The sequence below is a fragment of the Cyclopterus lumpus genome, chromosome 13, assembly GCF_009769545.1.
Source record: "Cyclopterus lumpus isolate fCycLum1 chromosome 13, fCycLum1.pri, whole genome shotgun sequence".
NCBI lineage: Eukaryota > Metazoa > Chordata > Actinopteri > Perciformes > Cyclopteridae > Cyclopterus > Cyclopterus lumpus.
Genome location: NC_046978.1, coordinates 7,570,720 through 7,594,198, shown reverse-complemented (window position 1 = coordinate 7,594,198; position 23,479 = coordinate 7,570,720). Strand labels below are relative to the sequence as shown.

The window sequence follows — 23,479 nt, the reverse complement described above, 5'->3', positions numbered from 1 at the left end:
TATTTTGCTGAAGTTGCTTCCAGAGCAGAATGTCACTCAATACCAGACTCACTCAAACATGACTACATCCCCCAGTACTCACTGATTGGTGTCAATACAAAAGACTACACAATATCAACAGGTAAATGGACCTGTACTTGTAAAGCGCTTCTCTGGTCTTCCGACCACTCAAAGCGCTTTAAGAATATATAACTTTTTGTTATTATATTAAAAGTAATAAGGTCTGATTGATAACATGTCGATGTGTCCTTGGGCACATCGACATGTTATCAATCAGATCTTAATACTTTTGGGCTAGCGGAGCCGGGGACTGAACCCTCTGATTGAAGGACGACACTGGTCATCTATAAACTCATGCTCAGCATTGCAACAGATGGTACATGTGTTATGAGTTCATTACCTCAGTGTCATGCAGGATGTTCTCTCCTCAAAGTGAGAACTTCTCCTCCGGCTGCATTTCTTTTGGAGGTGTAATTGGCTCATCTCATTAAGCTTATTTGTTTTTTACCATCTACAACACATCTGGGATTTTTGAAACTAAAATGAAAAGAAATATGCGATGTTCAATATGTTCAACCGTTGCACTTTTCTTTTGTGAATCAACTTTCCCTCAAACTGCCCTCTTCAATCACCGTTTCCAACAAGTCGTTCAACAACCCACAGAGAAAGGAAAAGTGACACTTCAGTTATGTGGAGCAGCATTAATAGAAAAGCAATATGAGAGAATGTTTTCCAGTGAGGAAAAGTGAGCATCACAACCTGTAACTCTGTAACAAAGGTGACATGTTTTGTGGCTGCATTACATTTTGGTGTCATATCTGCATTGTGTATGACATTGTTCTCCGCTGTACATCAATGCAAATGGTGAGTCACGAAAAGATAATTTGCTGTTTGAATCTATGAGTTGCCAACACCAAAATATGTACCAACGACATAAATATTCTGCTGTCAGACTATGAAGTCATTGAAGCTCTGCTTTCACTGAGGGTTCATTGAGCTCTTAGTTATTTCTATGAGCACATACACAGTCGTGAAGATATATTTCCCATCCTTGTGCTCTGCACGGCCTAAGTGCCATGCGACCATATTTCTGTTCCCAATCAACCATCATATCTTCAGCAGGAGGAGGTGGAGCCAGAAGGGCCCACAATTTAGAGGGCTATGCTGTACTCATATAATCTGTAGATACAAGGTTCTATTTTGTGTCTTGAGGCTCCGCCCTCTAAGAGCTGTCACTATTGGGTTATGGGCGAAGCTGATGGAGTCTATGTCCCACTGTGATGGGTCATGTTCAACACAGCACTGCCATGGCACAACATTGTGGGGAAATGGTCAATTTGGTTCCTAAGCAGCCCAGTTTCTAAGTGATGATCAGATTAGACTAGTGATTTAACTTCTTCCCAGGCTCTCTTTAGACCAGTGGTTCTCAAACTGTGAGGTGCGCCCCTCTAGTGGGGCGCAGGAGGAAATGCAGAAATACCTTTATTGACAACTTCACATATTACACAAGTTTAAAGGTACAAAGATATACAACTAAGTCATTAATAAAATACATGTCAGAATGCCTGTACCTTCCTGTACATGTTTACGTTACGCGGTTAACAGGTTACGCATGTTAACAGGTTACGCATGCGACGGTCAAGATTCTTGGCGACTCGCTGATTCTTAGCGTTTTTGCCAAAAGTCAATCTCCATGAGATCTGCTTTTCTGTTGCTGCCCTTCAAAACAAATTTTGTTTTTGCACAGGTTGAACGTTATTTTTTGGAAAATGTATGCAGTGTAAAACTCTTTCTTGCCAAATATTTGAACTTGTTTAGTTTAGTTTTTCACAGGTTGCACTTATTATCTTGAAAAGATATCCAGTGCAAAACAGGTTAATTGTAGTCCCAATAAGCTATGTCTTTGCCAGTGTGTTTTTTTGCACATATAACTTTATTTGATTGCACATTTGGTTTACTTGAAAGTGTCACAAAAAGTTATTTCAATAAAAGTCAGCATAGACTATTTTTTTGGGGCGGAGGGGCATGAGCATTTTTCTTCCTCCAAAGTGGGGCGTGACAGAAAAAGTTTGAGAACCACTGCTTTAGACACACTCACTTTTGACCTGGGAGTAGAACAGTGAGGAAATGGAAGAACGAGATGTAGAGATGGAGGCATGAGAATAAGTTAAGGTATACAATGGTAAAATGGCCTTTTCATTCAAAGGTTCCTGTCATTGCAGCATTCTTAAGTGAATGGGTTCCTGTGGTTGCCTTCATGCAGTATAACACTTCTAAAACCCTTTTTGTTGTAGGGAAGCCTGCTACATCTGTCAACTACCACCTGTTTAACCAACCACCATCAGCATTACCTCATAACTTTCACCAGTTTAGTGAACAAAATAAGTCTAATTTGCTCAACAGCACAACATAAAGAAGAAAAAAACTGGTTGTCTGCTCACCATCAATATCATCTTAATTTTCAATCGGTATCCTCTTGAAGAGGAAGTAATGCAACATCCTTCATTCGAATTAAAGCAGATCCAAACCAAATTGAGTAGAGCTTTTCCATTTGTTGGCTTTCGAACAGGCAGGTTATTGTACAGGCTGAGTTACCATGCATACAGTGATGGTTAGAGGGGGTTTGAACTTGAAGGAGAGGCTGGAGGGGTTTCTTCTGTACACTGTTACATCATGCAGAAACCAACCAAATGCAGCAAAAAAATGAACAAAAGTCGACTATCATGCACTGCCCGAAGACACATTGCATACTCTAAGTCGGCTGATCAAGGATTCCAAGTATTCTGAGTACCATGCACCCACCTCAAGATGTTTGTAAAGCCCTGGAATTTTTCTTCTTGAACAATATGTCTATGAACCAACTGGATATTATGTTATGTTGACCCTTTCTCTAACATGTCCACTTGAACATAATACATTATATAGCCAAAATATAAAAGAATGTGAATGGCGGACCATGAAATACTAGCCTGCTGACCACGTCCATATCTCTTGAAGCCATTAAGAGAAAACAATATGTTGGACTTGCCATGAACTTTATTCACCTTCAACAGACTCACTGGCTAGGGGCTAGGTCTCTAACTTTGAGGATACATTTGAATATGTGACAAAGTAGTTAACCCTAACAATCATCTAAAATCAATTATGTTTTTTCAGAATATTAGCCTACCATGATTTATTTCATGATCATTCACTTGTACATGACATAATGACATATGGCGTGGTCCTTTAAGCCTTAAACAAATATGAATAAATGCTGTGTCAAAATGTAATACAACGTTTTGTAAGAGAATCTTCTCAACTTTATATTATATTGTTTTTTACTTATGTCTCCGCCTCTGGAGGTTATTTGGGTCAGAGAGAGTTTACTGCAGCTACAACAGGGCGGAACTGCAGTTCTCACTATATCGAAGGAAGACGGACCGTCGGCCAGAGTAACAGTTTAATTAGGCAGCCAAGTGAGTCGTTAAAATGCTTGGGTGCTAGCTTAAACCGCCCAGTTTTCCCCCAACGACATCGCGGATATCACCACGGATTGTTTCTGGGTGTTTTGGAGGTGTTTGAACTTCCCTCACATTCTCCCCGACGCATTTCGACGAAGGGAGGCGGCGGCGGAGCGCTCGGCAGCCATCTTTGGACTGGGAGTGGGATTCGACTACTCTGGCACCCCAGTTACTTCGAAGAGGGTGGGGATTTTAACCGACCGTAATTTACTAATCTTCCCTTTATAATCGACTGACAGCGTTAAGAACCACGCGGATTTAACGTAGGAAGTCTCCGCGTCGCGGATGAAACGGTAATCACACTTTAATGATCGCAAACTGTTTTGAATAACGCGACATTCTCTCCGGTGCTGAAAGCTGGCCTGTCAGGAGAGGAGGGTGAGTTTCAGCTAGCGCTCGCTGGCTAAGCTAAGTTAGCAAACATCACACAGGGAAGCTTGCTAACTTGGCTATTTATGACGAATGACTTAAAAGTTGGCGTAATTCCACATCATTCGAGTAGTTACTCAACTGTTCGCGTTGTGAATACGTCGCGGATCTACGCTCGGGTCGTTTGATCATATGACACGTAACTTAGCTTAGCTAACGTTAAGTTTGATGTGAAGGCTAACAACGCTGGCTGATTTGGGAGCTCCCGAAACCTCCTGAATGTGTATTCGCTCGCTTGAGATTGGGAGTGGTGTTGGGTTAGTTTGATTTACTGATGTGAGACAAGTGAAACGGCGATGGGAAAGTGACAACTTTCAGACATTACACTAAGTGCTCTCGCTAATTCCACTTGTGTTGAAACTCTCGTGAGGTATCACCCAGCCACACAGGTAGCTTTGGATATCACGCAGCAGGTAAGGCTGGGCGGCTCGTGTGTCTCAAATATGATCGTTTTGGTTAAACCGTGGTCATCTGATTGTGGGTTATCACATGTTTTCAGATCAGTGACACTACTGTACAGATACTCTGAGACCCAATGGCCATCTTACTCGATGTATTTACTGTAACGGACGCTGTCCATAAGACGTACACATACGCCTTTTGTTTGTATTTGTTCTCTGACATACATGTTAATGATAAAGGACCCACTCGTGGTTGACACTGATTATGTGTTTTTATTTGTGCGTATGGTTTGGAGGGCCAAAAGGAAATGACTTAACTATTACTGATGTGAGTTAAACCTCCGTGCTGATTTCTAAAAAGTGATGTCAATTGCATTTTGTAAAGATGGATTAACTGCATGGCCTGAAAGCTTTCAAAACTTTCTTTCGCTGTGTTTGAAATTGCAATTCACGTCTGTGAGCATGCCATTGCTGTTGAGTCAAGCTAGACAGACAGATAATCACCAGTCAAAATGCTCACCAGGGCCCCTTCCTACCTCCCGATAGCTGTGCGAACAGGAAATGCAGCGCAGTGAGGGCATACATTGGGAATTCCAGCCCTCTAGCTTTGTTGTCCTGTCCTGCTGCATTCTTGTGCATGTGTGTGCTGTGCTTGTTGGAACGCAAGGGTGTTTTTATGAAGGTATCAGTTATCATCACTCACTTTTGTGATCCAGTCGAAAATGCCATCATGAGATTTGACAACAACGCTCATTCATGAGCAACACTGTAGTAAAGAACAATGGCAATAAAGAGGCACAGTCCTGCATCGTAATGAGGCGTTATTTCTGAGCCGTGGCTGCATCTGTGTGGAATAGTGAGTTGTTCAGTGTTTTTGAGAGACAAAAGATGTCCACTTGAACTGGGGGCTGTTCCTCCCAGGCTGGGAAAGAAGTCTTGTGACTCTAGCGTCAGCTCTGTATCTGTTTGCAGCTGATCATCTGAGCCGCATGGACTCAGTAAACTTTCCTCAGTTATCTTTTATAGTCTACATCTGTATTACAGCAGTGGAGCTGTACAACAACAACAATAACAACAACTATTTACTCAACAGTTGAAGCCAGACAGTGGTTGTGGACGTAATGCTATATTCTGTCAATATCCATCCATCCATTATCACCCGCTTATCCGGGGTCGGGTCGCGGTGGCAGCAGGTTCAGCAGGCCGACCCAGGCTTCCCTCTCACCCGCAACACTTTCCAGCTCATTCTGGGGGATCCCGAGGCGTTCCATGTCCAGCCGGGAGATATAATCCCTCCAGCGTGTCCTCTGTCTTCCCCGGGGCCTCCTACAAATTGGACGTGCCCGGAAAACCTCTAATGTGAGGCGTCCAGGAGGCATCCTGACTAGATGCCCGAACCACCTCAGCTGACTCCTTTCGACACAAAGGAGCAGCGACTCGACTCCAAGCTCCCCCCTGATGTCCGAGCTCCTTACCCTATCTCTAAGGCTGAGCCCGGCCACCCTACGGAGGAAGCTCATTTCGGCTGCTTGTATCCGAGATCTCGTTCTTTCGGTCACGACCCAGAGTTCGTGACCATAGGTGAGGGTTGGAACGTAGACCGACCAGTAAATGGAGAGCTTTGCCTTCCGGCTCAGCTCCCTCTTCACCAAGACGGACCGGTACAGTGCCTGTTTTACTGATGCAGCCGCACCGATCCGCCTGTCGATCTCCCGCTCCACCTTACCCTCACTCGTGAACAAGACCCCGAGATACTTGAACTCCTTCGCTTGGGGTAGGCAGTTTGCCCCCACCTGGAGGGAGCAATCCGCCGGTTTCCGGCAGAGCACCATGGCCTCAGATTTGGAGGTGCTAACTCTCATCCCTGCCGCGTCGCACTCGGCTGCAAAACGCCCCAGTGAATGCTGGAGGTCACGGTCCGAGGAGGCAAACAGGACCACATCATCCGCAAACAGCAGAGAGGCGATCCCGAGACTCCCGAACCGGATCCTCTCCGCCCCCTGGCTGCGCCTAGATATCCTGTCCGTGAAGGTCACGAACAGGACCGGTGATAAAGGGCAGCCCTGGCGGAGGCCAACACCCACCGGGAACGTGTCTGACTTACTACCGAGGAGACGAACACAGCTCCTACTGCAGGCGTACAGAGACTGGATGGCCCATGCCAACGGGTCCGGCACCCCATACTCCCGCAGCACCCCCCACAAAACCCCCCGAGGGACCCGGTCGAAAGCCTTCTCCAGGTCTACAAAGCACATGTAAACTGGTTGGGCAAACTCCCAGGACCCCTCCAGTAATCTTGCGAGGGTAAAGAGCTGGTCCACTGTTCCACGACCGGGACGGAATCCGCACTGTTCGTCTTGAATCTGAGGTTCGACAAGCGGTCGGAGCCTCCTCTCCAGCACCCTGGCATAAGGTTTTCCCGGGAGGCTGAGCAGTGTGATACCACGATAGTTCGAGCACACTCTCCGGTCCCCCTTCTTGAAGATGGGAACCACCACCCCGGTCTGCCAGTCCATGGGCACTGTTCCCGACCCCCATGCGACACTGAAAAGGCGTGTCAACCAAGACAGCCCAATAATGTCCAGCGCTTTCAGCATCTCAGGGCGGATCTCATCCACCCCTGGCGCCTTGCCACCAAGGAGCTTTTTGACTACCTTAGCGACCTCTGCCAGGGATATGGGTGAAACCACCCCAAAGTCTTCCGGCGCTGCCCCCTTTCCGGGGGACATGTTGGCCGGGTTTAGGAGTTCCTCAAAGTGCTCTTTCCACCGCCCGACGATGTCCCCAGTCCGGGTCAGCAGTTCCCCCCCCCCCCTGCTGAGAACAGCCTGGGGTAGACCCTGCTTTCCCTTCCTGAGCCGTCGGATGGTTTGCCAGAACTTCCTTGAGGCCAACCGAAAGTCCTTCTCCATGGCCTCCTCGAACTCCTCCCATGCCCGAGTTTTAGCCTCCGCGACCATCGCCGCTGCAGCCCTTCTGGCCCGCCGGTACCCGTCAGCTGCTTCAGGAGACCCCTGGTCCAGCCAGGCCCGAAAGGCCTCCTTCTTCAGTTTGACGGCTTCCCTCACCCCCGGTGTCCACCACCGGGTTCTCGGGTTGCCGCCACAACAGGCACCGATGACCTTCCGGCCACAGCCCCGAGCAGCCGCGTCCACAATAGAGGCTTTGAACAAGGTCCACTCGGATTCCATGTCCCCAGCCTCCCTCGGGATTTGTGAGAAGTTCTTCCGGAGGTGGGAGTTGAAGACCTCCCGGACAGGATCCTCTGCCAGACGTTCCCAGTTCACCCTCACTACACGTTTGGGCTTGCCAGGTCTTTCTAGCCGACTCCCCCGCCATCTGATCCAACTCACCACCAGGTGGTGATCAGTTGACAGCTCTGCTCCTCTCTTCACCCGAGTGTCCAAGACATACGGCCGCAGATCAGATGATACGATTACAAAGTCGATCATTGATCTTCGGCCTAAGGTGTTCTGGTACCAGGTACACTTATGAGCCACCTTATGTTCGAACATGGTGTTCGTTATGGACAAACTGTGGCTAGCACAGAAGTCCAACAACAAAACACCATTTGGGTTCAGATCGGGCAAGCCGTTCCTCCCAATCACGCCCCGCCAGGTTTCTCTGTCATTGCCCATGTGAGCGTTGAAGTCTCCCAGGAGAACTATGGAGCCAGCAGGCGGCGCCCTTTCCAGGACCCCTCCCACCGACTCCAAGAAGGCCGGATACTCCGATATGCTGTTCGGTGCATAAGCACAAACAACAGTCAGAGCCTTACTCCCCGCAACCCGTAGGCGCAGGGAGTCGACCCTCTCGTTCCCCGGGGAAAACTCCCAACACAGCGGCGCTCAGCCGGGGGCTTGTGAGTATCCCCACTCCCGCCCGGCGCCTCTCACCCTGGGCAACTCCAGAAAAGGACAAAGTCCAACCCTTCTCCAGGAGCTTGGTTCCAGAGCCCATGCTGTGCGTGGAGGTGAGCCCAACTATATCTAGCTGGTACCGCTCCACCTCCTGCACCAGCTCCGGCTCTTTCCCCGCTAGTGAGGTGACGTTCCACGTCCCTAGAGCTAGTCTATGCTGCCGGCGATCGGCCCGCCCAGGTCTCCCGCCTGGCCCGCCTCCCGGTCTACATAGCACCCGACCCCGATAATTCTCCCTGCGGGTGGTGGGTCCACAGGGTGACTGCTGCTCCATGCTGTTTTTTTCGGGCTGAGCCCGACCGGGCCCCAAGGGCGAAAGCCCGGCCACCAGACACTCGCCGACGAGCTCCCCTCCTGGGTCTGGCTCCGGGAGGGTGCCCCGGTTTCCCTTGTCCGGGCAAGGTAGCTTCAGTCCGTGGGCTGCTTATCAAGGTCTGTCAATATCTGTACTTTTAAAGGGTGTCCTGACTTTATCTCAAATAAAAAACAAATAAGATAAACAAATCAGGCTAATCAACACAATCCCCGGTAAATATTTTCAGCATTTTTCCCTTTCAGAATAAAGATGGGTAATCCTGAGTACCATGGACATTTTTTTGGAAAGGCACACAGTTTTTCCAGTTTTTCAAATCAGTGATGACTACAAAGCATGCTCAGAAACCACTATAGATAATTGAGTAGGTGTTTTGGGAGTTCGGTGAACTGCTCCATTAATCACTAGTTACATGGAAGATGTTTGAGAAAACCGTGTGTTTTACCAAGTACCTACAGGTTTAACAAGTAGTCCGATCACTGGAATGCTTTGTTTCAGCTCAGGCATCTATCTCGCAGTGAGTGAAACAGCGGGTTACCTTATTTATTTTTTTTGTTCGAGCTGGAAATTGTCAGCTGTGAGACAGTTCTTTGAATCCTCCTCACATCTGTCCATCTTCGTACCAGTCACTGAAGGTGTGAGAGGAGTTTGCTAGGACACTGCCCACTGCTTTCTGTACTGTGGTTGCTGTTACTATGGAAACAGAAGACCTGTCTCTTGCTCCCTCAGGATTTCCAAATGGCCATTCTCCACATTTGCACCTGGCATCATGGTTCAGTTCATGTTTTGCGTAGCCCTCTCTTTCTCAGATTAATAGGCTCTGCTGTTGCACACATGGACAGCCAGAGAGCTGTGTGATGTTGTACTTGTTGTTTTACACTTTCCACTGTAACTGATAGCATAATAAAAACAATGTCAAGGAATCTATTATTAAAGAAAATAATGTGTATTTCATCCAAATTAATGTAACCCCCTCTTGGAGAATTGTGTACGTTCCTGCTGTCAATTTAATATTTATGATAAAACCCTATACTTTATACTGGGGAGTGGTTTTACCAGACTGCTGCTGTTGTCTTTTTTCAATGTGTTCTTATTTTTCCTTGTACTTTTAGCTCTGAACACACATGAGACCACTGTCCTGCAGATGAGCCATCGGTGGGGGCTTTCAAGGCGCTGTCGCAGACCCAGATAGTTCCTGGCGACAGCGGCTCTGCCCCCCAACTCCCCATTATGCCCAACAGCAGTCGGGCGGGGAGCCTTAAGGACCCCGAAACTGCTGAGCTCTTCTTCAAGGAGGACCCAGAAAAGCTGTATTCAGATCTGCGAGAGATCGGACATGGCAGCTTTGGTGCTGTATATTTTGTGAGTATTTCACAATTTAAGGTTATGGTCAAAGCCGAAAGCCAGGTTCAGTCTGATATCAGAACTGCGTCAAAAAAACGTGGCCGCCTCATTCATTTCAGTAAGGCCACTGTGTTGGCACATTGAGACACATGGAGGTCTGACCCAGAGATAAAGGGTTCTGCCTGGCTCAGTTAATCAAATATATTCAATGCACATTTCAGGTATTGCACTGTAACAAGAATGTCGTAATTCAATTGTTATGTAGGATAAAATGAATGCTGTTGTGATAAGTTACCTGAAAATTCGGAAGTCCTGTGTCATAGCACTATAAACCGCTCACTAAGAAGTTCAGCGTGAATGTTTTTTCAGCCTGTCAAGTGAATACAGAGCTTGGGTTAAGATTGGGGCTTTGCAGCCTTGAAGGTCATTAGAATGACCGTGATAAATTATTTTGTTTTGTTTCAGTATTCAGCAATTGGAAAGCATTGTTCTATCAACCACAAAGACCTTTAGATCCTTTAAAATATTTCAGAATTATTCTACAAATCTTGCACTGTTTAGCAACACTGTCTTCCTACCAGCTTTGACCTCCAGCAAATATCTTTGAAAAGATCACTAAACTAAGACTTGAATCATTGGTTATGTTGTGAAGTGATAAATAGTCATGCAAAATGTAATGTGCTTTTCATTCAGGCACGGGATGTGCGGACAAATGAGGTGGTGGCCATCAAGAAGATGTCTTACAGTGGAAAGCAGTCCACTGAGGTATAATAAATAGTGTTCACTGGCATCTATATCATGTTAATATCACATATTTGTTGTTTGTTGTCATAGTCCTCTAATTTTTTTGTTTTTCACAGAAATGGCAAGACATAATCAAGGAAGTGAAATTCCTGCAGAGAATACAGCACCCAAACAGCATAGAGTACAAAGGATGTTACCTGCGAGAACACACTGCCTGGGTAAAACTCGACATGAGAGTCAATGATGATGACTAACGTGTATGACCCAGAGATTGGAAAAGTAACACATTCACACTAAATGCTCTTTATTTCATTGCAGCTGGTAATGGAGTATTGTCTCGGCTCTGCTTCAGATTTGTTGGAAGGTGAGTTGAAAACCTTTATACTCTCGATGATTGCGTGAGGCGGCATAACTAAAAAACGGAGACGGTAGTCTCGCCTTTTTCTGATTTACATCGCCGTTGGTGAATTTATCCCTTCCAGTTCACAAGAAACCTCTGCAAGAAGTTGAAATAGCTGCAATTACCCATGGTGCTCTTCAAGGGTTGGCTTATCTTCACTCCCACAACATGATTCATCGGTAAGTGTTTGGGAGCATGCTGGACACTGCGTATGCCCTCAGGCATCCTGTCTTTCGTGGGGAGCTGTAATCATTTCCTCTTATGTGTTTTGACAGAGATATCAAGGCAGGTAATGTCTTGCTGACTGAGCCAGGGCAGGTAAAACTAGCAGATTTTGGTTCTGCCTCCATTGCCTGTCCTGCCAACTCCTTTGTTGGGACTCCATATTGGTACGCTACAAAACATTTTGTTAAAAGTTTCTCACATTTTCTAGTAAAATGGTTGTTTACACATTTTATATTGCGCTAAATGGGTTTGTTTTTCTCAGGATGGCCCCAGAAGTAATTTTAGCTATGGATGAAGGCCAGTATGATGGAAAGGTGGACATTTGGTCCTTGGGAATAACCTGCATTGAATTGGGTAAGATCACTGTTGTGTATATGGCCTAATTCCCAGTTTAGACTTAGATTACATTTGTTACATTGCTTGCATACACATTAATCTCCTTTTCTCAGTTTTACAAACATCTCATTGCCAGCATTCATTTTGCTCACTTAACTGAATAATGTTGCTCTTTCTTCCTCTCATAATTTCATTTTCCTTTGCAACATCTGAATCATTGGTGTAACTGCTACTTGGCCTGTAGCTGAGAGGAAGCCTCCACTGTTCAACATGAATGCAATGAGTGCCTTATACCATATAGCACAGAATGAGAGTCCCACGCTGCAGTCCAGTGAATGGTGAGTTTAGAATTATTATTATTATTATTATATTAGCTGGTCTGTTTCCTAAATAAACTGAGGCCATAAAATAACTACAATTCCATAATAATTTTTCTACATTTCACCTTTCAACTTCAGGACAGAATATTTCAGAAATTTTGTAGATTCTTGCCTTCAGAAATTTCCCCAAGACAGACCGAACTCTGAGGAGCTCTTAAAGGTAATACACTCCAAATGGCTATGGCAGATTATGTTCCATGTTTAACCCCCATCACTGTATTAAATGTCTGGTTTTTAATGCAAGACGTCTTTTCTGTGTTCTTCCTCCAGCATGCATTTGTCCAGCGTGAGCGGCCAGAATCCGTTCTAATAGACCTGATAAGTCGGACTAAGGACGCGGTGCGAGAGCTCGACAATCTGCAGTATCGGAAAATGAAGAAGATCTTGTTTCACGAAGCCCACAATGGCCCCACAACCGAGGCACAGGATGAAGATGAGGTTTGTCACGTGACTGCTTTAACTTCTATTAGCCTGCATTTTACATTACATTACATTACATGTCATTTAGCTGACGCTTTTATCCAAAGCGACTTACAATAAGTGCATTAAACCGTGAGTCCAAACTCAGAACAACAAGAATCAAGCAAGTACAATTTCTTCAATAAAGTCAAACTACAAAGTACTATCCGTAAGTGACATTTAAGTGCTACTGAAGTGCTATCGGTAAGGGACATTTAAGTGCTACTACGGCATTTAAATGCTACCTATTCAAGGTATAGTCGAAAGAGATGTGTTTTTAGTTTGCGCCGGAAGATGTAGAGACTTTCTGCTGTCCTGATGTCAATGGGGAGCTCGTTCCACCAATGAGGAGCCAGCACAGCAAACAGTCGTGATTTAGCTCGAAGTGAAGGAGCTACAAGCAGATTGGCAGAAGCCGAGCGAAGTGAACGGGCTGGGGTGTACGGTTTGACCATGTCCTGGATGTAGACCGGACCCGATCTGTTCGCAGCACCGTACGCAAGTACCAATGTTTTGAAGCGGATGCGGGCGGCCACCGGTAACCAGTGAAGGTCGCGGAGGAGCGGAGTAGTGTGGGTAAATTTCGGTCGGTTGAAGACCAGTCGAGCAGCTGCATTCTGGATGAGCTGTAGAGGTCGAATGGCATTAGCAGGTAGACCTGCCAGGAGGGAGTTGCAATAGTCCAGCCGTGAGATGACCAGAGCCTGGACCAGAACCTGTGCCGCCTTCTGAGTGAGAAGGGGTCGGATTCTCCTGATGTTGTACAGCATGTACCTACAGGAGCGTGTTATTGCGGCAATGTTGGCAGTCAGGGAGAGTTGGCTGTCGAGCGTCACTCCGAGGTTCCTGGCAGTCGGAGTCGGAACCAGCACTGAGTTGTTGAAGTTAATAGTCAGGTCGTGGGTGGGAGAGCCTTTTCCTGGAAGGAGGAGAAGTTCAGTCTTGTCCGGGTTAATTTTCAGGTGGTGTGCGGACATCCACTGAGAGATGTCGGTCAGACAGGCAGAGATTCAGGCATTTCTCTCTTTCTATCCCTGTCAGGCGAGAGGTTGTATTTTGTATGCTGTCATCCTGTAAGTTATAAGAGTGTTGTTTTAACCGTCTTACTATCTGCCGCATGGGTCTTTCTCTTTTTTAGGATCCAGAGCACAGCGTGGGTAGAACGGGTACAGTGAACAGCGTGGGGAGCAACCAATCCATACCCAGTATGTCAATCAGTGCCAGTTCCCAGAGCAGCTCTGTCAACAGCCTCACAGATGCAGGCGATGACAAGAGTGAGGTGGACATGGAGGGCGATCACACGGTCATGTCCAACAGCTCGGTGATACGCCTCAAACCGGTAGGAAGATCATGTTCCGGTCTGACCTGCAACCATGTTGTGTTATATGGTGTTCACGGTTTCAAATTGATGATAATAATAATGCATTATTATTAAACGATTTATATTCATTAATTTTAAATACAAGATGAGGCATAATTACTTTGCAGTATTTTGTTCTGCTGTTTACGTGCTCTGTGTGTATATTTGCTTGCTTTTCAGGAAGAGGAGACATACAATGAAGAGTCAGAGCCTAACACCCGGCCAACTGATCCTCAGTCCCCGCCTGCACACACTCCACGGCCAAAACGGAACCGCGAACACTTTGCTACTATACGCACAGCCTCAGTGGTAATAACTAATTTATGTAATTTACAGATCAAATAAGATGGCTATTATAACTGCTTGTGAATCTATTGGACATTTTCCACATCCATGTGTTTTTCAAAGGCAGACACCTTTTGACATATTGCCCTCATGATCATTGCAGTCATGATCCAGCTTGAAAACTTAATGCACTTGGATATGTTACCCATATTCTCTTAAATACCTCATTTTGGCATGATACATATGGTGGCCTCAAATACATATTGCATATACATTACAACAATATAAAGGGAATCCGTGTCTTGTGTTTTCCAGCTCACTCGCCAGATTAAGGAGCACGAGCAGGATTCCGAGTTAAGAGAGCAGATATTGGGCTACAAGCGCATGAGGCGGCAGCACCAGAAACAGCTGATGGCTCTGGAAAACAAGCTGAAAGCTGAGATGGATGAGCACAGGCTTCGCCTGGACAAGGAGCTGGAGAACCAGAGGAATAACTTCGCCCAGGAGATGGAGAAACTGATCAAGAAGCACCTGGTGTCCATGGAGAAAGATGTAGGCTTGAAGCTCATCTGCGTTCACTGAAGATTTACAAAACACTGTTTTTTTGTTGCCAACTGATTATAGTTTGCGTTTTTTCAATAGGTAAAAACTTTTACCAATGATGAGAAGAAGTTCCAGCAACATATTCAGAGTCAGCAGAAGAAGGAGCTCAACAGCTTCCTCGAATCCCAGAAACGGGAGTACAAACTTCGCAAGGAACAACTTAAAGAGGTAAGGGGATCCAGGCCTTCCTGCCCCTTACAATAGTATCCTAAACTTTAAGTTTACTTACAATCGGCAAATGGACGTCAATCAGCACTTTGAAGTCTGTGTCACCAGTCACCTGCATTCTTTCTTCTGTTTAGGAATTGAATGAAAACCAGTCAACACCCAAGAAAGAAAAGCAGGAGTGGTTGTCCAAGCAGAAGGAGAACTTCCAACACTTCCAAGCTGAGGAAGAGGCCAACTTGGCGCGTAGACAGAGGCAGTATCTGGACCTGGAGTGCCGCAGGTTCAAACGGAGGATCTTGATTGCTCGCCACAATATTGAACGGGACTTAGTGCGTGAGGTCAGCACTCTGTCTCCTACATTGTATTTCTGGGTCTGAAATGTTGCAAATATTAATTACTTAATGGATTGACCTGCTAAAATGGGTATTTGGGTGCATCATCACTTTGCTGTTTGACTCTCCATGCATGTCTCCATGCGCACATAATTAGGAGCTAAACAAACGTCAGACCCAGAAGGACTTGGAACATGCCATGCTTCTTCGGCACCATGAGTCAATGCAAGAACTGGAGTTCCGCCAGCTCAACAACATCCAAAAGACGAGGGCTGAGCTCATCCGCCTGCAGCACCAGACGGAGCTCACCAATCAGCAGGAGTACAACAAGAGGAGGGAGCGGGAGCTTCGACGCAAACACGTCATGGAGGTTCGCCAGCAGCCCAAGAGCCTCAGGGTGAGAACACAGCTTGTGAGCATGCATGGCAATTGAATAATCAGTAGATTCTCTTAATTTCAATGATAATGAAACATGGCTCTGGATACTTGTGGGGCTGTTTAACATTCAATTCACTATTTGTCGGGCTAACCTAAATTTCATCTTTAATAAGCCGAGATGTTGCGAAACATTGATCTAGTGCCTTAAAGTATGAGTGTGGAGCTTTCACCCTGCTCCTTGGTTAAACTGTTGTTCATGACATTGTGAATAGCGGCCGACCCACATTCCTTAATGTTGGTGATAATATTCAGTTCCTGTGTTGTCTCAATGTTTGCTTTTAAAGAAGGAAATACATACTTTGATTTGTTTTTCTCTGTAACGTAGTCCAAAGAGCTACAGATTAAGAAGCAGTTCCAGGACACATGCAAGATCCAGACCAGGCAGTACAAAGCGCTGAGGAACCATCTGTTGGAAACCACGCCAAAGTCGGAGCACAAGGCTGTCCTTAAACGTCTCAAGCATGAGCAGCACCGCAAACTTGCCATCTTGGCAGAGCAGTACGACCACTCCATCAATGAGATGCTTTCCAATCAGGCGGTGAGTCTGGGAATGTTAGAAATGTAGAATCCTTAAGCTGTAAAATAAGACTCCCAATTTTGCAACCTTTAGAGGATGGACCAATATCAACGTCCCTTAGCCCTTAAAGGGACTTACTGACATCACCTGGTAAATGGTTGAGTGTGAGAGGCTGTGAGGGCTTGATATGGTGTAAATATGAATGGGACTGCACTTGTGCTGCAACATATCACGTAACCATGACTACATACTAAAATATTGTGTACAATTGTGGGTATTTATTTTATACTTTTTAGTCCCGGATTTGAATGTCATCCATGCTCTTTCCTCACGAGATGAGACTTCATTTCAAATCTATTTACTCGTTTTTGTCAAAACAGTTTCAATAACAAAACGAAATGTGTGGGCAAAGAAACTAATTTAATCGCATGATTTTTCTGTGATTAACAGCGATTAATTGCATTATGTGCAAAATTCAATAATGAATTAAAAACTAGTGTATTGCAAGTACAGGTACCAGAAGAAACATTTGTCTGTTCAGTAGTTATGGTCCCTGTAGAGTGACGTTAAGTGGTCTAGCACTGAAGAAAGTACACAGCTGGAATTGACTGTGCAGGGACCTTTAGTCTGTACAGCCTGTTGATTTCCTTTTAGTGAATCTCAGTCAAAGAAAGATAAATATAGAGTGAACAGGTACCAACAGTTAGTTTAAGTGGCTCATAACCTTTCCGCATTGTTCAGAACTTTGTCAAACGCACTTTAATCATATTTCTGTCACCGCTAAGTGTTCTGACTTTATTATAAACGGACCACTGCTCTCCAACATGATTACAATGTTCCGTCCACGTTTCTGAAGCATGTCTGTCTTCTGTTGCCATGACAGTCAAAGCACGTGAATGCAGCTCCCAGTTCATCAATATAATGAACTGTGACTCTGAGATAACTGTGGTACCCAGAGATGTCCAGTCGTCTCCAGTGAGAGCAACAGTTGGTGCCCGTTGTAACGCCGCCATCTTTGTAGTCCGCTCCGTTTCATACACATCGACGGTGCGTCTTGAGGCTCGTACGCTCCGTCTTTCGTTGTGATTCTCAGGACGCTCCTCAGACCGACATCTTCCTCTACAGGAAGCGGCCTGCAGTCCGCTGCTCTCCACTTGGCCGAGGCATGTGTTCATTGTTCACGTGTTCATGTGTTCATTGTTCACGTGTTCATTGTTCACGTGTTCATTGTTCACGTGTTCATTGTTCACGTGTTCATGTGTTCATTGTTCATGTGTTCATTGTTCATGTGTTCATTGTTCATGTGTTCTTTGTTCATGTGTTCTTTGTTCATGTGTTCACGTGTTCATTGTTCATGTGTTCTTTGTTCATGTGTTCACGTGTTCATTGTTCCTGTGTTCATTGTTCATGTGTTCTTTGTTCATGTGTTCATTGTTCATGTATTCATTGTTCCTGCGTTGGTTTATCCACAGTTCTCCGCACGCCGCATCCAAAGTAGTCTGACGAAGTTTCGCTCCACTGGTTGTTTGGTAGCTAGTGACATCAATGCTGTGTGACACCTTTAAGACGTACTTCATGCTCGTGGTACTTCATGCTCGTAGAACTCCGGTGATGAGAACTCCAGTTTGAGTGGTTACAAATAACTTTACTTTTATCAACTACGCCGTCTGGTAGAGATTTAAAATGAAAATGTCCTTTTAAAAGTACATTTCTCCATGTTCTCGGTGAATGTGTTCAGCAGCATTAAGCTCCTCCCAATGCAAACAAAATAATGCTGTTAACGCATGAAAAAAATCATTGTCGGTAATAGATGGATTGCTACGTTAACGTATTTATAACGTTAACGCGTTATAAATACCTTAACGTAGCGTGTGTGTGTTTATGTTCCATCTTTAATGTTGTGTAAATGTAATTTATCGGGCTGAACACCCACGTGCCGTCCTTTTTGTTTATCTTTTTTTCGTTTGACTTCTCCATGCTTCCATTGGTAACTGTGCTTAACATCACATTGCAATGAATTGTGGGTAATTCCCTTAGGCAAAGTCGGCATAAAATGTCTGCCAGAGAGCCCTCAAACACTCTACGGAGTGACAGTGGGACAGCCCTCAACCCTCACAGACTTAGCGGGAGCACGCCTCAAAATCTGAGTCCGTAAAGGTGGCGATTGGGATTGGGCCGATGTGTCCAAATCAGTTATGGTTGTGTCTGAGTGTATTTTACTCATTGGTTCCTGATCTATTCTCTGTCACCAGCTTCGTCTGGATGAGACTCAGGAGGCTCAGTGCCAAGGCCTGCGAATGCAGCTACAGCAGGAGTTGGAGCTTCTCAACGCCTACCAGAGCAAGATCAAGATGCAGACAGATGCCCAACATGAGCGTGAGAGAAAGGACCTGGAGCAGAGGGTGTCCCTCCGGAGGGCCCTCCTGGAACAGAAGGTCCTCCTCTGTTCTCATGTCGAGATTTATATTGGTCCGACTATTGGGAAGATTTTAGTTTTATAGCTACTTTTATTTTAAAAGGCCAGCAGACTCGCACATGTTGTCCTGGTTTATTAGACTGCTGCTCTGGTTGAAGGAGGTACAAGGCACACAAGGATATGAGAGTGTACAAATAATAATGATAACGGTGTAATATGTCCGGCCCTAACAACATTAACAGGAGAGTAAGGGCAATATCAAACATTCACAAAATGAACATTAATTCCAATTCCCATATACTTCCATTCTATGCTAGCGAAGGGGCAATTACGACATTCGCTTCCGGTGGCAAAGCAAATTTGCCTTGCATGGATTTAAATTTTGGTGAAGTTATTGGTTGAGGCCGCAACCAATAACAAAGACGTGGGTGTGGTTGACTCCACTCGGCCCTGTCCACATTCACCACAAATACCAGGCAATAGTCCCTTTCCTGCATTCATTAATGTGTTGAAGATTTCAGCTCCATAAATGTTGTAAAATAAGTGAAACAACCTGTGGCGGTGTAGCACGGGTGTGCTGGACCTTTTTTAAGAGTAACTGAATCTTTCAGTAAACATTTGAACTAAATAAAATGAATGATGTTCTGTTCAAGTGTTTCAATATGTCATGACAGCGGGACACAATAGCAGGACTCTGAATGGGGAGCAGCTAAATGGGATACAGCCATCCTTAATTTGATTATTTACACCGTTTGTTTTTCTTTATCAGATTTCCAGTAGCTGTGAATGCTAAATATGCACTGTTCACGCCACTGTGTTCTACAAGCATTAAGTCACACTGCTAACTGTGAAGCAAATGTATTGTATATGAACATTGTCATTTTGTAAATGTTTCCCTAGATTGAGGAGGAGATGATGTCATTGGAGAATGAACGCTCGGAGCGAATCCGGAGCCTGCTGGAACGTCAAGCCAGAGAAATTGAGGCTTTCGACTCTGAGAGCATGCGCCTAGGCTTCAGCAACATGGTGCTATCAAACATCTCCCCAGATGCTCTCAGCAATAGCTTCCCTGGTGCTCCAGCTAGTTGGAGTCAGCAACAGCAACCGCCTGGAAGCTCTCCAGGGTCACAGTGGGGCAGTGGCGGTTCGGGCTTAGGGTCGAGCCACCATGGCAGCCATCACCACTATCACTCCAGTCCGGGAGGGGCACCCATGCAGCAAGGCTGGGGGCAGGGCATGCAGGGAGGTGGGGTTCCATCACCGTGGGGCCACTCACCAGCAGCAGGCCTGGTCTCCCGCAGCAGTGGAGGTGTACAGAACAGCCCCCAGGCAATGGGGAGGACACCCTCAGGAGGGCGCAGTGAGCAGAGCATGAGCAGGAGTACCAGTGTCACCTCTCAAATATCTAATGGGTCACACCTCTCCTACACATAGATCCCTTGTCAGCCTTGGAGTCCGATTTGAGCGAGGAGGTGAAAAGCAGACAAAGCAGGACAGAATATTGGCAGAGCTCTGCTTCTGTGTCTCACTGCGTTTCTCCCATGTACAGATGTGGATGTGCGATGACATAAATGTTGCTCAGGTCAAAAGGGCTGGTAGAGACACATCCTTAAATTTATGTTACATAAGAAATTTGAGTGTCAACACAATGTTCCCATTTGTTTTTATTTACAGCTCTCTCCCTCTGAATTTTATTAAATGTATGTTCTGTGCTATTCACAGCCATTGCTCTCATTTTGCACATGAAACACTGTTAAAAAGCGTTTGACATGTGTGAACGATGTCCTTTTTAGAAATGTGGTTCAAACAATCAGAACTCATTTTATTTAGGGCCCTCCACTCTCCCGATTCTTATTCTGTTAAATACTGGTCCATTTTCTGACTGGTTAAAAAAAGTGTCAAACCTAACTAAAAATGCTTTGCTGTTGTGATACCAGCCTGCTGTAATGGTCATTGTGATAATTAGATTCCTCCTTTCATTCAGTACTTGTATTTCACCCGATTTCCTGGTCAGCAATCAAAATGAGACGTCACAAATTCAGAGCCAAATAATCAAACCGTAAAGTTTCAGGCTTATGTTACAACACGACAACAGTGCCTTTTTTTTTTTTTTTTAAATCCTTGATTATAAAAAAAATATCCATCTCCGATGTTTATAGTTTGATATTTTAAATTTCATCATCAGCTTGTAACAGGTTATTTTTTTATTTTAGTTCCAGAGGTCTAAAAATACTTTTGTCAGATTATTGTACTTACTGTGTATGCAGTAAAGTTGGTTAAAGTCTTATAAATGGTGAAAAATACTTATATCGGTGTATATCAGTAACTATATATATTTTGTTGGTCTTTTAGAGTGTTGGTACTCTAGGGGTGAACTCGGAAACCCCGGCTTTACATAGAATGTCATTGTACACATTCACAGGAGGATTTGTGAGGTGATTTTAAAAAAAAAAGAAAGAGAGACTACCTTTGCCTTCAAAAACAATCTTAGTATTGATCAGTGGATTTTTTTTATTAGTGCCTTTTTTTAAACTGCTGCCTTTTTTTAAAGCACTTTAAATATGTGTACAATTTGACTTCTTCTTGCGAAGCACCCGGTGGATGAGTGTGTCGTTGGTACGCATGTTAAGTTGAGAAGTGGAGCTGACCCGTGCTGTGATTTGTAGGAGCAATTTTCCCAAGTACAGACAAGACCTAGTGTATGGCAATAAACAGTGTGTGAATGAAAGCATGTCCCCCAAGCCCCCTTCTGCAGCTTTAACTATTTTGAAACTGTAGCTGTTGTTGGTTATCTCCTCTGTGTTCATGCTGAGTTTTGATTGAATAGAGGATGTAAGAATGCTGCAAGCTTTTTAGATCTGTTTTGGCTCCAGTTTCATGAAACAAACTGAATCCAGTTCACTGAAGAGAGTCCGTTATGTGTAGGCAGAAAGCTGAAGCCAATTGTCATGACCATGACAGCAGGCTTGGCACTACCAAGAAAATGACAACACTGCTAAAAATGTTGGGGCCCAGTTAAGTAACACTAAAAATGTAAAAGGTGCTTATAAAGTTAAACTTGTTACACCATCTAATCAGAACTCAAGAACAAGGGGGTCTGAAACAAGCACATGCTCGCATGGCGACATTGTATCGCATACATGTAAATGTACAATTGAGTCAATGCACACTCTGTGAAAACAGCCAAATACAAAATAAATGTGGCAAAAGGCATTTAGGTATTCATTTTTGATAGCTCTCGTAGTTCCTCTAATAATATCTCTCTGCTCACTCCCTTCTCTCTGGTTTGTGGTGGAAATATCACGAGAGAAGTCAGTCTTACAAGTCAGGCTTTCCTGACAGTTTAAAACCTTATTTTGAAAAGGCCATTAAAGATAATGATATATGCTCCCTTGAATCACAAAGCTGGAGTTAAATGTTCATATGTGTATATTTGATTAAAGAAAACATTTAAAGCTTAAACTCACATTTAAGAAAACTAACTTTATTGAACTGACAGACCACACTGATATTAGCAAAATCTTTGCTCTTAAAGTGGTGTTGGGTTGTCCGGTTGACATTGCTCATTGGAAGATGTTCTTAGTTGTGTGTACACAGACAGAATGCCTTGTTTGCATGTATTTGCTGTCATCTCCTTTTTTTTTAAATGCCACTCCTTCAGTCAAGCGGCCATCTCTGAGCATTATCGCTGAAGAGTTTGTTCCCCCCGGGCCACACAATGTTCTACTCTGAATCCGATCACATTTGAGGACGCACAAATGCTGGGGTCTTTTTCTTAAATACATGTGTATATATATATTCTCTCCTTGAAAGTATGCATTATATCAAGCTGCTTATGGTTTGGTCCCAAAACATGCTTTTTTTCGTGTTAATGCTGAGTGTCTAGTTCCAGCTACTTCTAACAGCAGGGTATATTCAGCATTCATTTTCTGATGTATTGATACTTGGTAAAGAAAAGGAGAATGTATTTATCGTGATCTGAATCTTACCTTAATTCAAAAGTCAAGGCCAAGAGTTTGAATGTTAGGCCAATCGAACCTCACATACATGCCAACCTTAAGTTTGTGTGCACAACCTTTGTTCACTTTATGTCAATGTTGTTGTGAGGGAGTCTGAATATTGTTGTCAATCATTGTCAATTGTCTCCACAACCTGGATTTTATCTTTTTTTATTTACTTTAACTTTGATGTCAAATTTAGTCCTACTGACTGAAAGCTTATGGGAAGCAGAAGGAGAATCGGCAACACAGATGGCGATCCTTTCTATGGTCAAACACTGTGCCATACCTGAGTTGCCAAGCCCAGATACCACTGCATTGTCTCATCGCCATGTTTCAGTAGGCGGATGGCACGAAATGTATGAAACATAAAAACAATTTGGTTCTGGCTAAAAGGCTTGAAAAGATCAAGTGGATGACAGGCAAATTATGAAAAGAGATTGCATTTCTTTGAAGATGTCAGTATTCTTCTTTGGCACATTACCACTACAACTCATAACCTGTATTAAAATGTATAGACGGTGGAACTTGTTATTGAATGTCAGAGAGATTATAAATATACTACATAAGAGATGGTAAATTACTAAAAGTGGATTTAAATTGTGTAAAAAGATTCAGAAAACCAAATAGAAATAGGATCAAATTGACTTATTTGTTTGTATTATATTTAGCATTGTGTTGGCAGAGGAATATTGAACAGAAATCAGCTGTAATAAAGTAATTTTAGTATAACTGGCCGTGTGTTTTTTTGTTTTTTTTGGTTGCTGTAGTATGTAAATTGCATGACAGTACTGTGCCACACAGGAGGTCTCAGCCAATGATATCCCTGGTCCCTGAGCAAGGAGCGTTAAAAAGAGGTCATGTCTTGCGTCCATAACGTCGATGGCTCAACACATGCGCAGTTAAGT

At 44.4% G+C, this 23,479-nt stretch overlaps 1 protein-coding gene across 4 annotated transcripts; it reads left to right on the top strand.

Annotated features, from left to right (window-relative positions):
* The first annotated feature begins 3,376 nt into the window (after window positions 1–3,376).
* taok1a (TAO kinase 1a) lies at window positions 3,377–23,303 on the top strand. 4 transcript variants are annotated; one of them, XM_034547823.1, is made up of 20 exons: window positions 3,377–3,686; window positions 9,679–9,928; window positions 10,604–10,675; window positions 10,771–10,872; window positions 10,973–11,018; window positions 11,137–11,233; window positions 11,330–11,443; window positions 11,542–11,633; window positions 11,860–11,953; window positions 12,074–12,155; window positions 12,266–12,433; window positions 13,593–13,793; window positions 13,995–14,123; window positions 14,415–14,651; window positions 14,742–14,870; window positions 15,005–15,208; window positions 15,360–15,599; window positions 15,966–16,178; window positions 18,410–18,592; window positions 19,474–23,303. In XM_034547823.1, exons 2-20 carry the CDS (start codon window positions 9,797–9,799, stop codon window positions 20,005–20,007), a joined length of 3,069 nt encoding a protein of 1,022 aa, XP_034403714.1. In that variant the 5' UTR covers window positions 3,377–3,686; window positions 9,679–9,796; the 3' UTR covers window positions 20,008–23,303. The 4 variants fall into 4 exon arrangements, with proteins under 4 accessions (XP_034403714.1, XP_034403713.1, XP_034403715.1 ...); XM_034547822.1 differs by having other exon boundaries at window positions 3,377–3,796; XM_034547824.1 differs by having other exon boundaries at window positions 3,377–3,881.
* Window positions 23,304–23,479: the final 176 nt, after the last annotated feature.